General features: G+C 41.5%; 1 protein-coding gene across 1 annotated transcript; it reads left to right on the forward strand.

Annotated features, from left to right (window-relative positions):
- The first annotated feature begins 11,218 nt into the window (after positions 1-11,218).
- LOC142312431 (oocyte zinc finger protein XlCOF29-like) lies at positions 11,219-11,677 on the forward strand. The gene is made up of 2 exons (XM_075351372.1): positions 11,219-11,296; positions 11,426-11,677. Exons 1-2 carry the CDS (start codon positions 11,219-11,221, stop codon positions 11,648-11,650), a joined length of 303 nt encoding a protein of 100 aa, XP_075207487.1. The 3' UTR covers positions 11,651-11,677.
- Positions 11,678-15,356: the final 3,679 nt, after the last annotated feature.

The following is a 15,356-nucleotide window of genomic DNA, read 5'->3' on the forward strand; positions in this document are numbered from 1 at the left end:
ATAACATTAGGTCGTCATATTGAAAATTTTCAATTTTCAAATTTCTCACTTTTTCAAGAGGAAACACCAAAAAGTGGACCCCACAGTTTATCCAAATTTTTATGAGCTCAGTGAAACCCCATATGTGGCCAAAAACCTCTATTTGGACAAACGGGAGGGCTTAGGATGGAAGAAGCAGCATGTGAATTTTGGAAAAGTTTAAATAAATTGCAGGCACCATGTCGCATTTGCAGGGCCTCTAAAGTACCTATACAGTAGAAAACCCCCACAAGTGACCCCATTTTGGACACTAGACCACTCAAGGATTTTATTCAAGGGTTTAGTGAGCAGGTATTTCACAAAAATGTTGTTGTAGTGGCAAATTTTACTTTTAGGCTATGTGCCCACTTCCAATTCAGTAACGCTGCATCTGGGACGCAATGTCAGCCTTTCTGCAGAGATGCGAGTGTTGTCCACAGGAGAATGCAGCTGCCCGTGCCCACGATCTGGGTTCAGGCCGCTGCGGACTTTATTCTCCCTGCGAAGAACACTCTCATCTCCACAGCATAAACTGACATCCTGCGTCTCAGGAAGCCGCGCCGCTGGTCAGTTTATGCTGCAGATAAAAGCAGCACAGTGGGCAGGAGATTTCTAAACTTCCCTCCACTGCGCTTGTACTGCACAACATCGCAGTCAAAACACTCTGCATCCAAACCACTGCAAATCCTGATCGTGGGCACACAGTTTAGAAAGCTAGAATGGATAGATGGATGGATAAATAGATGTCAAACACATATATAATGTCCCACCCCCCTGCATATTCTAAGCTGGCACCCTTTAGTAACTTTCATGTGGCATTAAAGGGTGTTTAACCTTGTATTTAGCCCCAAAAAATAAATAATTAAAACAAAAAACCCAACAAAACAGCTAGCGTAAAGCAGACGGCTGGCAGACTACAGCTGGCAGCTTCATCTTGGCTGGTAATCCAAAATGGAGGTCTCCCCATGCTGTTTTTTTTTTTTTAATTATTTATAAATAATTAAAAAAAAAGTGTGGTCCCACCCAAAATGGATTTCCAGCCAAGGTAAAGCGGACAGCTGTGGTCTGGTATTCTCAGGGTGGAAAAATGCATGGTTATTTGGCCCTTCCCAGCCTAAAAATAGCAGGCCCCAGCCGTCCAGAAGTGGCGCATCCATTAGATGCGCTAATCCTGGCACTTTGCACAGCTCTTCCCGTTTCCCTGGTGTGGTGGCAAATGGGGTAATAAATGGGGATGTTGGGGTTAGGGTTAATGATGTCAATGGCGTCTTTTAGATACCCGACAGCACGAACCTAGTAAAAAAAAAAAAGATTTTCTCACATTCCCTCCTTCATCAATTTTTTTAAAAGAAAAAAAAATCCGGTCCACCGTAATCCATTTTGGAGGTTCCACGACGACTCTGGACCTTCCACAATATGGGGGGCACACTCAGAGAACGTATCCCCCATTTTCTGGAAGTGCAAAGCCTCCATGTGAGGAGTGTGGTTGCAGAAATGCTGCACTCACACTCCTCGGGTCCACAGCACGGCAGTGTGATCTGCAGTAAGCTCAGTTTCACTACTAGCAGGGAGCCAGCTGAGAGCCGCTCTGCACATGTGGCCAGGATCTTCTGAGAAGGAAGAGGAGGGATCGTGGGGGATCGTCACTGCAGGAGGTAACGGGAGATCGGGGATTGACAGGGGGTGACCTGGCAGAACCTGGGGAGAACTTTGATGTTGCATCTAACATGTCAGATGCGACAGAACTCAGAGGTGGAGGATGAGCGCAGCGTGCGCGTCGGCCATTTTAGATGAGCGGGTGGGACTGGAGGGGCACTTTGGCCACATCGGAGAACCGAGGGAGGTGACTTATCTCCCTACTGACATGATTGACTATGCCAGGTGGAAGATAAATCATTTTTTTCGGCCTCAATCTTGATCTTCAGGGTTTGCGTTATCCCTGGTAGCTGAAACCACGGAGATTTTCCGATGCGGGGGGGCGGTATACACTTTATTTCTTTCCGCCGTTTTAAAACGGCAGATCAGAATAAGTACCTTTCTCTGCCGCCGTTTTAATCTGTAAGGCTGTCATAAAGGGGTTAAAGATCTGTGAAAATCTTATTCCTTGTTCAGATATTCAAGTAAATGTTGCATCTTTTCTTGTGATTTGCTCGGCTTCATTTTCATGTTACTGTCGTCGTCTTTATTGCTTTTGCTCTCATGATGATGCTGAAGTCGGTTTCTTCAGCAATTTTTTTTTTATCGTTTTTTAGCAACAAAAATAAAAAATAAGAACAATATAATCCCCTGCAGTGCGGAGCCCGGATGTGAATACACTGAAAAGCAGCAAAAAAAATGATAAATATGGCACAAAAATGGGCATCAAAGTGGCAGCGAAGAGCGTTATGGAAAGGGTTAAATAGCCTTGGGCCACTGATCTATATAGGTAAAACCATAATAATGTGAGAATAGACTGAAATCAGAGAACAATGGCGGCTTTCCCTTTGTGATTCCAAATTAATGCCAGAAACCTATTTACAGCAGCCGGAAGAGAACTTTACAGAACACCAGTTACTTATTCACATCTGGGTGAATTGGCGATTTGCTCACTTTGCTGCCAGTTCTGATGCCCAGAACCCATTTGGGCTGGGCCGGAGTGACCTGAATCTGATGCGAGACATCACTATATAATGGTGGTGTCAGATTAGTGACCCAAGGTCATTTAACCCTTTCATAAACACCCTTCAGTGCCCACTTTGATGCCCATTTTTCTGCCAGTTTTATAGTTTTTGTAGCTGCTGATAGGTGTATTCACATTCGGGTTCTGCGCTGTATTGTATTATATTATTGGGATTTTTTACATTTGTTGTTAAACCTTGTCTTGCTAAATTCTACTAAAAAGGGGGCTGAAAGCCCGTACATACGAAGCGCTCACAGGGACACTACCGAATACATTCACAACATCAGTAGCTTCACAACCCTTAAGCTTATCCTGCCATTGTTTGCGCCGTGCTAAAGACACTACATCACCTGCTTTCACAGGGACACTACCGAATACATTCACAACATCAGTAGCTTCACAACCCTTAAGCTTATCCTGCCATTGTTTGCGCCGTGCTAAAGACACTACATCACCTGCTTTCACAGGGACACTACCGAATACATTCACAACATCAGTAGCTTCACTACCCTTAAGCTTATCCTGCCATTGTTCGTGCCGTGCTAAAGACTCTACATCACCTGTTTTCACAGGGTCACTACTGAGTACATTCACAACATCAGTAGCTTCACAACCCTTGAGCTTGTCCTGCCATTGTTCTACCAATCCACAAGACACTACATCACCTGTTTTCACAGGGGCACTACTGAGTACATTCACAACATCAGTAGCTTCACAACCCTTGAGCTTATTCTGCCATTGTTCTGCCAATCCACAATTGACCAATTCATGTGCTATAAAATTGTAAGGAGCCTCAGTCCAGCATGGGATCTCCACAACAACCTCCTTAACATTATCCTTACGTTTTCTGAACATTTTGACACTATGCAAAAAGATTGAAAAATATCTGGAAATTTGCCAAATATATGTTTTTAATTTCTAAATTACAAAAATTAGTTTAATTACTTCTTATAGAAGTAATCCTGCCGACTACGCCAATTTATGTCTTGCTAAATTCTACTAAAAAGGGGGCTGCAAGCCCGTACATACGAAGCGCTCACTGATATCCTAATCAGGCACGAATACTAATATTCTTTATAGCAAGATACTATTTATTTTAATAGCACATGAATAGTTAATGGTACATAGGCATTTAGAACTATAGTCATAGAATCTTATACAATAACAGAAATATGCATCAACATTACCGTTTGTTGTAGCAATCCTTTCACATCGGAGGGAACTCGATTTAATGATAAAGGAAACAACATGGCATCATCTTGCATCACAGGAGCAATGCGTACACTTCAATGTCCTGGAAGGTTTCCCCTAACATTAAGCGAGTCCGGTGTATTTTTATAGGAAAACTTTGTAGGTTGTGTTTAAATGGTCACCAGCATGTGACAGCTGAGTCATGTTCATGTAACTTGACCACAAACTGCTGTGGGCACCAGCAGCTTCCTGCACATTTACTTGTACATCCTGCCAGTTGACAACTGACCGACCACAGTTGACCATAGTGTTAGTGAAATATTGCAATGAGCTGTAAGTTTCATATACAAGCTTCCTTAAACCTGTCTTTAAGCCAACCACAAGTTTCCGGTAAGTGGAACTGTAAATGTGACTTCCTCATTATCTTGAAACTGCTTCAAAACCTGTTTGACATGTATTCTTTGGTCATCATAGTGAAATTGGTTATTTAGAGGACATCTCTTTGATACTGAATTATTGATAGGTCAAATAATATCTGGGATCACTCCTATCTTTTGATTATGATCCCTATCTAATCAAATTCATACTTCAGTCATATCACATTGGTATCACAATCGGTCCTTGATCCCAGGGATTATTTTCCATCATCAGTATTCCACTAGAAGAAGATCACTCGGAATATACCATACCATGACCAAGAAATATTGTTTGCCACAAATTTTGTTTTTTTGGTTTGTTTAGATAAACGTTGAATCACAAATATAATCACTTTCACTACTTTTGTACAGTATATTAAAACTAAAAGCAATATTATCTGAAAAGCTCCCTTGAATATCATGTGTTTTGGCATTTGCTCGATATTCAAAGGAATCATTACACATTACATTTCCCGATATGTTACTACAAGTTTCACTAGACCCATTTATGAACATATTGGCATAAGGGCATAACATATCATGAATTGTCCTTTCCACTAAGCTGGGTTTAAAAGCATCTACAGTATTTATAGCTGGCCCAAAACTTATTTTTATATTCCCCATAGGGATGAATCCCAGGTTAGTCAGTCCAGTCTTATATCTTAGTACCCAAATTCCTCCCTTAAAAGCCAGATATTGCAAATTGGTGACTGTTGCATTCAAATTGCCTTGCCACCATGGAAGATTGATCCATCCCACTATGGAAATACTGTACAAAATGGGTACTGTAGTATTCTATAGACGAACACTTCGAGTGTCTTTATCAGCAAGATGATCAGAACAACTTTTCTACTTTAAGATTTCCTCCATCGATACCGGGACATCCAGATAAGGGATACTGGTGGCTGTAACCGAAGAATGTGTACAGATCCAGCAATCTGTGTGTTGAAAATGTGATGGTGCATCAGAAATTCATTCGCCACAGGTTCCTCCTGATGTAGACTTGTCCATCCAACGACCAGAGAGGCAAACATCAAACACAGGAATTTCTCCATCTCATCACTATCGAGCTCTTCCCAGTAACCGATACCATGGATTCCGCTTATTTACAACACCATCTGCAAATAAAGATACACTATTATTCTCGTAAATAACATTTTTTTTGTGGGACATATTCCCACTTCTCCACTCCTGGTCTCATTATCAGGAGAGTACGATCTTTTCCGACCGCTATTACCTCTGTCTCTGAGGGCGGTCCTTGGAGGTTTTGAATCCATATTTTTGCTCCTACATTTTTAATATTAGAGGATCCAAAACCTTTAGTACCCCGTATTGTTAATTCTGCCGGGGCAGTTCCTTCTCTTATCTCAGACAAGTTTATTGGAATTATCAACACCTGAGCCACCTTCTGGTGTTTCATCAAGATCAAAGGTTCATTTCCAAAATTTAGCATCAGTACCTTGATTTCTCCCTGATAATCTGCCTCTATTACCCCTCCCACCACTATGGCTCCTTTTAACACTAAACTAGAACGAGTGGCTATTTGACCATAATGATCCTTTGGTATCTGGCAACCCAATCCTGTTGAAATTGGTTTTACCTTACCTGGGGGTACCACGACAGTTTCCAATGTACCGAGGTCTAAACCTGCTGAATAAGGTGTCGCTCTTTCTGGTGTGCCCAAACAGCTGTACCTTGTCTTGTCAACTGCTGGACTGACTTGTCTGATGGTTGCTGCTTTATCTGCTTTTGAATTAAACAAACGTTCAAGTGAGTTAGTAGGGGCATGAGCATCAACATGAAATACAGTGGTCTTGGTAGCATTGATAGGAAAGTCTGCTTCTGATGGATATTTGTCCAGAAAAGCATGGGCTAAGATCATGATTAAGTTTTGAGTACCATGCTCATTACGATCAACAAAATAATTTTTTATTGATCTCTGAATTACTGGGTCCCGAGACATGGTGACAAATTTTGCCACGTCTCCGGCGTCAAAGTGCACTCCACCTCCTCCGAGATCGTGCACCCTGACCAACCAGGGAATTTCTCCTTCTCCTGGTTTTTGTCTAAACTGTGTTAAAATGCGATCAACTTCTCCCTGAGAGTAATCTTCAATGGTTACTCGATTTTTTACATGAGGAATCGTTCTCTCATTTGTGATGGCATTACCATCTTCGTCGTATTACAGATTCCCCTGACCATCCCGGACATGTTCCTGGATGATCTCATTCTCTGTCCTCTCTAGGCGCCTCCTTACGGGATTAGCCTGAATCTTCCCTTTATGGTAATCCTCCTCATCAGATGATGAAGATGAATCCCACACATCCCCATCCCAAGTATCGGGATCCCAGTTTATAGAAGCTGAGACGATACTTTTATGTACTTTGGTTTTATTTACCTTTCCTCTTCTTTTCTTGTACTTATTTTGAGCAATTTGGATTTTATTTACCTTTCCTCTTCTTTTCTTGTACTTATTTTGAGCAATTTTTATGGTAGCTTTTTGTGCCACATTCTGATAATGTTCCAATTTATCCTTCAACAGTCTGGTATTACATTCCAGAACTGTTTTCAGGCAACCTAATTCTATCATCTTTTCTTCCATCTGGGAACTTTTCTTCTGCATCTTTAGATTACGCTCATGCATTACACTATATGGACTTGCCAAAATCCAGATGCGCCGTCCTAAAGACACTACATCACCTGCTTTCACAGGGACACTACCGAATACATTCACAACATCAGTAGCTTCACTACCCTTAAGCTTATCCTGCCATTGTTTGCGCCGTGCTAAAGACACTACATCACCTGCTTTCACAGGGACACTACCGAAAACATTCACAACATCAGTAGCTTCACTACCCTTAAGCTTATCCTGCCATTGTTTGCGCCGTGCTAAAGACACTACATCACCTGCTTTCACAGGGACACTACCGAATACATTCACAACATCAGTAGCTTCAAAACCCTTAAGCTTATCCTGCCATTGTTTGCGCCGTGCTAAAGACACTACATCACCTGCTTTCACAGGGACACTACCGAATACATTCACAACATCAGTAGCTTCACAACCCTTAAGCTTATCCTGCCATTGTTTGCGCCGTGCTAAAGACACTACATCACCTGCTTTCACAGGGACACTACCGAATACATTCACAACATCAGTAGCTTCACAACCCTTGAGCTTGTCCTGCCATTGTTCTACCAATCCACAAGACACTACATCACCTGTTTTCACAGGGGCACTACTGAGTACATTCACAACATCAGTAGCTTCACAACCCTTGAGCTTATTCTGCCATTGTTCTGCCAATCCACAATTGACCAATTCATGTGCTATAAAATTGTAAGGAGCCTCAGTCCAGCATGGGATCTCCACAACAACCTCCTTAACATTATCCTTATGTTTTCTGAACATTTTGACACTATGCAAAAAGATTGAAAAATATCTGGAAATTTGCCAAATATATGTTTTTAATTTCTAAATTACAAAAATTAGTTTAATTACTTCTTATAGAAGTAATCCTGCCGACTACGCCAATTTATGTCTTGCTAAATTCTACTACTTGTGTTTAAATGGTCACCAGCATGTGACAGCTGAGTCATGTTCATGTAACTTGACCACAAACTGCTGTGGGCACCAGCAGCTTCCTGCACATTTACTTGTACATCCTGCCAGTTGACAACTGACCGACCACAGTTGACCATAGTGTTAGTGAAATATTGCAATGAGCTGTAAGTTTCATATACAAGCTTCCTTAAACCTGTCTTTAAGCCAACCACAAGTTTCCGGTAAGTGGAACTGTAAATGTGACTTCCTCATTATCTTGAAACTGCTTCAAAACCTGTTTGACATGTATTCTTTGGTCATCATAGTGAAATTGGTTATTCAGAGGACATCTCTTTGATACTGAATTATTGATAGGTCAAATAATATCTGGGATCACTCCTATCTTTTGATTATGATCCCTATCTAATCAAATTCATACTTCAGTCATATCACATTGGTATCACAAACCTGTAAAAAGAAAAACAGAAAAAAATTCCTAAGAAGAAACCAACTTCAGCCCCGAATAAGAAACTGGACCAATAAGAAACCAACTTCAGCATCGAGTTTTTATTGCTGATGTTGAGCGATACTGGTAGGAAAATAAGGGAAATGTCTGTTATTACTACATATATACCCTGCCCCCCTCTCGCAGTGACTGACAGCCGCTCAGCATTAGAACCTGCTGTCAGTCAGTGCTGAGAGCGCGTATACAACCACTGATCACTGCATACTGAGCAATGACTAAAACCTCATCGGGGCCATCCCTATGACTGAAAGCCGGACACTGTCATATTATATGTTTATGATCACATGTAAATATTTCTTAGCTATTTTGTAACACTTATTATTTTGTATATATGGCTGATTTTTACCTGGTCGGGGCTAATAACAGAGAAATAGATTCACAATGGTATTTTCCTGTATTTCACATATTCCAAGGTCAGTTCCGTATTTAAGTATTTTTAATTTACTTCTTAGCAGTGACCACATGACCTCTGTCTATGGGGGAGGAAGCACAGTCAGCTCTTTCCACCTTGAAAATAAGACCTACCCGGAAAATAAGCCCTAGTAGGATTTTTGGGGCTTTTTTTGACTATACTGTAATTAAAATATAAGCCCTACTCTAAAAATAAGCCTTAGTTGCGTTTCCATAGGGAAGTGTCCAAGCATCTAAAAAAGTTAAAGAATACAGCAGGACTCTTCATCAAAGAAAGCAGACACCCCAAAAGAAAGCAGACCAACCGCCTCAAAACAAAAATCAAACTTACCAGACCCCAAACAATTACAGTTGGCAAGTACCGATGGTGGATGGGCTCTCACACAGAGATCTGTGTTGCTGTCAGATTCCTCGCCATTCCCGCTGCATTGCACTGCAGAGCTGTATATACAGTGACAGAGAAGGCAGAGGGAGTAATAAACCGTCGGTGCCTTATGTAGAGATGGACGGATTTCATCTCCGTTGCTACATGCTTCTGTATAGATGCGCTGCTATGTAATGACATTGTAGAACATCACTGCAGAGTAGGAGTCAAATGGCCTAATGTTTAACCCCTTCACCCCCGACCGATTTTTCGGTAGATGTTTTTGTTTTTTTCGCTCCAATTCTTCTGAGAGCTGTAACTTTTTTATTTTTCAGTCAATTTTGCTATGTGGTGCTTGTTTTTTGCGGAACAAGTTGTACTTTTAAATGAAACCATGAGTTTTACCATATAGTGTCCTGGGAAACGGCAAAAAAATTCCAAATGCAGAATAATTCCAAAAAAGTGTGATTGCACGATTGTTTTTGAGATAGTTTATTCTCTGTATTGACTATATAGTAAAACATGTGTTGTTGTGATGCCTGAGGTCGGTACAAGTTCGTAGACATCAAACATGAATAGGTGTTCAGAAGTTCGTCCAAAAAAAGTGGCGCTCATTTTGTGCCATTTTCTGCAACTCGTAGTGTTCCCATGATCTATGGCTCAGTGACGACTTATTTTTTCTGTCTGAAGCTGAAATTTTTAATGGTGCCGTTTTTGCGCACATACTATAGTTTGATCGCCTGTTATTGCATTTTGCGCAAAGTTTGCGATGACCAAAAAACATAATTTTGACGTTTGCCATATTTTTGCTGCTATGTCGTTTATCAATCAAATTGATTGATTTTATATTTTAATAGATCAGGCATTTCTGAATGCAGCGATACCAAATGTGTGTTTATATTTAATTTATTTTTTTTAACCCTTTCATTGTCAGTGGGGTGAAAGGAGTGTGCTTTGAACTTTTAGGTTTTTGGGGTTTTTTTGTTTAATTTTTTTAAAACCTTTTTTTACTTTTTTTTATTTTACGATTTCCCTTAGGGGGCTATAAGGATCAGCAGTCTGATCACTCATTCATTTCTTTCAATCAGACCAGCACCGGTCAGATCAGGAAAAATACTCATCTCCTGTATCCTGCAGTACTTGGCTGCTTGTTACAGGACCTAAGTCATATGAGCTACAGGACTCCTCATATGACCCTGTACTACCATGGCAACCATCAGATCCACATGATCACGTTACCTGACTTCCGGTGGAGGCCTGTGAGTAAAGGTTTTATGGCGATTGCGATTATACTGAGCCTGTCACATTTTGACAGCGCCATTTAGGTGGTTAATAGGCACGGGCAGATCGCGGATCTGCTGGTACCTGCTAGGCACACATATTAGCTGTACAAATCAGCTGAGGTGTGCGCCTATCTCCGCCGGCTGCCGGCAGCAGCGTGAGGGAATAAACACTATGACAGCTGGGACATAATTTTACTGCCCGCGGTCTTGAAGGGGTTAAAGTCTACAAGCTCCAAAACCAGTTTAGAATATCTAAACTTTGTTATTTACATACTTTTTCTAGTTTAGGACTGAAATATAATGTGAGCATATTTTAGAATTGAGTTAATTTTCACTATTTTGCTGCATTCATACAAGAAATAGGTGGTAAATTGTGCGCGTCAGCGAGTGCACAGATCCGTACGCCATGTGTGGCCCCTTTTCTTCCATTATAAACAAGAAAACATTGAATCCTAATTCCATTGTCCTGTTCTTAACCGAAAAACTGGGAAATGTTTTATTTTTGCTCTTTCGTATTTTCCTACTTTTATTCCGGGAGAAATTACTCTTTTATTTTTCCATTCACATTGTCGTATGAAGGATTGTGTATTATTATAAAGATAATGTGCTACTTTTATCGGTCGGTTTTACTACTTACATAGCACATTTCATGTTGATTTTTTTTTTCCTACTCAAATGATATCTTCCCTCCATTATTATCTCCATTAATTTTACATATCAGCTCATCTCCTTCCCATTCAGGGCCTTATAATATCGGATCCTCTCAGTGATTTTATTCTGTTTAAGAGAATCTCCTATCCAGGATGGATATGGACGGGGACAAGATGGCGGAGAGGATATTACACCTCACCCTAGAGATCCTCTTCCGGCTTACTGGAGAGGTGAGAGATTCTGATGACGTCACATTACACCATTCTTATCTATGGGAATAACAGATGGACAGAACTGGAGAGGTGAGGACTCTGGAAATGTCTGGAGTGAGATTTATTACTGTGTCTCTCCATAACCAGGATTACACAGTAGTGAAGAAGACCTCTAGTGAGCGCTGTCAGGCCCCTGTGTCTGAGGGATGGGGAAGACCCCTGAGCCCAATCACGGGGCCTCCACCTCACCCCCCGATACATGAGGACATCAATGACCAGAAGATCCTAGAACTCACCTACAAGATGATTGAGCTGCTGACTGGAGAGGTGACACTGCTGGGAATGCTGGGACATTATACAGTAACGCTATGAAGGGATCGGGGGTGACGGTATCATTGTATGTGTCAGGTTCCTATAAGGTGTCAGGACGTCACCGTCTATTTCTCCATGGAGGAGTGGGAGTATTTAGAAGGACACAAAGATCTGTACAAGGACGTCATGATGGAGGATCCCCAGCCCCTCACATCACCAGGTAATAGACAGGACTAAATACACACGGCCTATAATTATCTGTATGTAAGGAATGAATTCAGTCCCTGTATGTGTCTCCTCCAGTTCTATCCAGTAAGAGGACAACACCAGAGAGATGTCCCTGTCCTCTTCTCCCACAGGACTGTAAACAAGAAGATCCCGATGTTCCTCAGGATCATCAGGTAGATGGAGAGAAGGTGTCATGAAATCTCCCTATGATGTGTAGACGGCTGTGAAGGTCTTGTGCTCAGTCTTGTTTTATCCTCCAGTATTATGTGTTATACTTGTGTAATGAGAGCGGTGGAGATGGCAGGATTAGGAGAGATAAGAGCTTTGATTCCTTTTAGTTCTCGTTTACACTACTGTATTTTCAGTGCTGTCCATAAAATAACACAACGTCTCGCCCTCAGACCATTGTTATTGGATGTGGCAGTGCAGATGGGGATTTTCTTTCTCACTGACAGAATCTGCATGTGAGAATAATCCCAGCATCCTCTAGTGCCTTCCGTAAATCGGATGAGACTCGTCCATTCAGGTCTGTGTCAGCACAAACCATCAAGCCATCATCATGTAAATACCGGATTGTATATGGATGACAAATAAGAAAAGACTTGTCCTAGTTTTCTGGATGAAGCTGTGATGATTTTTTATCCGGCCGTGTGATCCCGGAATTAGAGGCCGTTACATCCCGGGAAGAGAGGATTTATCTAGAAAGTGTAAAATCTTTCCCTTCCCTGAATATTTCTGCCTCCGGTCACATCCCGTCTGCCGGTATAACGGGTTTAATGTGATAACAACACAAAGTAGAAAACATTTGTTAAGTATAAAGGAAATTATACATGAATTTCTAAATATGTTAAGAAATGTAACTCTAAAAATTGTGATGTGCATTAGTATTCAGCCCCCTGAGTGAATACTTTGCAGGACCTCCTTTCACTGCAGTTACTGCTGCCAGTCTCTTGGGGCATGCGTCTACCAGCTTTGCACATCTAGAGATGACATTATTGCCCCTTCTACTTTATAGAACAGCTCTATCTCAGGTAAATTGGATGAAGGCGTCTGTGAAGAAATTTTCAATTCTTATTCTTTTGCTTTTAAAAAAATTCATTCTTTTATAAAGACCAAATTTGTGGAGTTTATGACTTATAGTTGTCCTGTGGACAGATTTTCCCCCTGAGCTCTGGATCGCTCCTGCTTTTCCACTGACCATAGGCATCTTGGCAGCTTCTCTATAATTAGTGCTCTCCTTTGTTGGGATGTCAGTTTAGGTGGACGGCCATGTCTTTGTTGTTTTGCAGTTTTGCAGTTGTGCTATATGTGACAACTCAGCAACTGGAGATTTGTGTGAGTGGTGAACTGTTCTTAATTAGGCCAGATCTTTTGTTTCTTTGATTGCCAAATCAAGAGAAGTTAGCCATTGTTTCATGTCAGACTGATTGGAGCCCTTTTGCCTGTTAAAAATGGATTGCCTCAGCCTCTTTGACTACGTCAATTAGAGGAATATTATACAGAGGACTTTGCTCCTCTTTCCACATTCATTTTGCAGGACTTCAGCCTAAAATCCACATTTTTAGCTCAAAGATCAGAGATCTGCTTCACTGCGCAATGCTGAGCCCACAATTGTGCCTGGTTAACCCAGGTGAGGACAATTCAGTTGCCTGGCTACATATCTTGCTTGCTCAGTCAGCTTTCTAAGCTTGCCGCTATCTCCTCTCAGTGGTTGCTCATTAAAAGCGAGGTGCTGCTGACTAGGATAGTTAGCCCAGGAAGTCGCGAAGTCACAAATATTCTAATCCCTTGACAGCCAACGGATGGGAGAGACTCTGTCGCTTGTACCACTTTATGTTCTTTCTGGAAATGTATGATACGTATTTGCCTGTTGGAGAACCAGTAACGTCATACCAAGTTGTGGTTCCCTCACTCTGTGTTGTCTGAGAAGTGTTCTGCCCACAAAAAATGAGTGCGAACGTTCAGTGGGATGAGCCCTGGTCCGAGCAGTGTTTCTGAAGACCGCCAGGCCAGTGGTCGACTGTACCCACTGACCCTCATGTCTCCACACTGTACTCCTGCTATTTTTGGATGATTAATTGAAAAGTGCTTAGTGAGATGTTCAGAGGTTTGGCTATTTTTTTTTTTATAACTGAACCCTGCTTTAGTTTTCTCTACATCTTTATCTCTGACCTGTCTGGTGGGTTCCTTGGTTTTATTTCAAATCTGTTTTATTGATGAAACTGTTGTCAACATACAAACATATCATTTGTGCAATTACAATACATAAACATCATTTTCTCAATGCCGGGATAACATCCAGAAATTGTTACATTACTAAATTTCTTGGAATTCTTCAAATTATCTTTGTGCTATTACCATACAACCACTTATAAATTATAGGTCAGAATTCCCACTTCTTTTGACTTCCCGTATCCTAATATACTCATTCTCTTTGTATGTCTATTGTCTTATGAATTATTGATAAATCTTTTCATATAAAAAATGAAACTAGAAAAATGCAGATTAATGTTCAGAAAAGAAAGAAAGAAGAGGAAAGATAGAAGCATAAAGAAGAGGAAATTAGAGAGAAGGGGGGAGAGGGGGGAAAGCAAGAAAAGAAAAGAAAAAAGGGGGGGGGAAGGAATGAGACTCCCCACCGTTTCTCAGTTCAAAAAGCTCGCCAAACTCTCCACAAACTCTGGGGACTCCATGAACATAATCCATGGTCTCCAAACTGTAGTAAATTTTTCTGTGTTCCCATTTAGTTCTGCTGTCAGCTCCTCCATTCTCTGGAGGTTTGTCATCTCCTCCAACCAATCCAGCATCGTAGGGCATCTAGTCTGTTTCCAAAATCGTGGGATAATCATACGGGCAGCCGCCAGGCAAAATCGCAACATGTCCCTTTTTTGTGTTTTAATAGCTCCTGGGAGCATAGAAAGAAGAGCAACCTGGGGGGATTTTTCTATTTCACCTCCGCTCATCTTTTTGTACAGGTAGAACACTGAGTCCCAAAAGGGTTGCAGCTTAGTACAGCTCCACCATATGTGTAGCATTGTACCTGTGTCTGTGCCACACCTCCAGCACACATCAGACACAGAGGGAAATATAGCATGTAATTTAGTCGGGTAATGGTACCACCTTGTGAGAATTTTATAACTTTTCTCTTGAGCGGCGCACGCCAAGGAAAGCTTGTGGGTCCACAGGTACGCTCTGCTCCAATCGTCCTCTGGAATATCCTCTCCCAGTTCCTCTCCCCACCTACAGACAAAGTGAGGTTTATCCACCCTATTTCTCTGGTTCCGCATTTTATAAATGAGTGAGATGCCATGTCCAGGTGATGAGCCCTGTAAAAATATTTTCTCAAAAGGAGTAGGGGGTGTCCTCATCCTTCTCTCCCTGTCCTGGTACGAGAGGAAAGATTTCAACTGCATATATTCCATCCAGGAAATCTCTCTCCCTGTGGCCTGCATGGAAGTATAAGTTGGTAGGGTGTGTCCCTGGAGCAGGTGACAAAAACGAGTATCATCCGCCCGAGTAAATCCCCCGAATCTATGGG

This window comes from Anomaloglossus baeobatrachus, chromosome 5, assembly GCF_048569485.1.
Source record: "Anomaloglossus baeobatrachus isolate aAnoBae1 chromosome 5, aAnoBae1.hap1, whole genome shotgun sequence".
NCBI classification, from domain to species: domain Eukaryota; kingdom Metazoa; phylum Chordata; class Amphibia; order Anura; family Aromobatidae; genus Anomaloglossus; species Anomaloglossus baeobatrachus.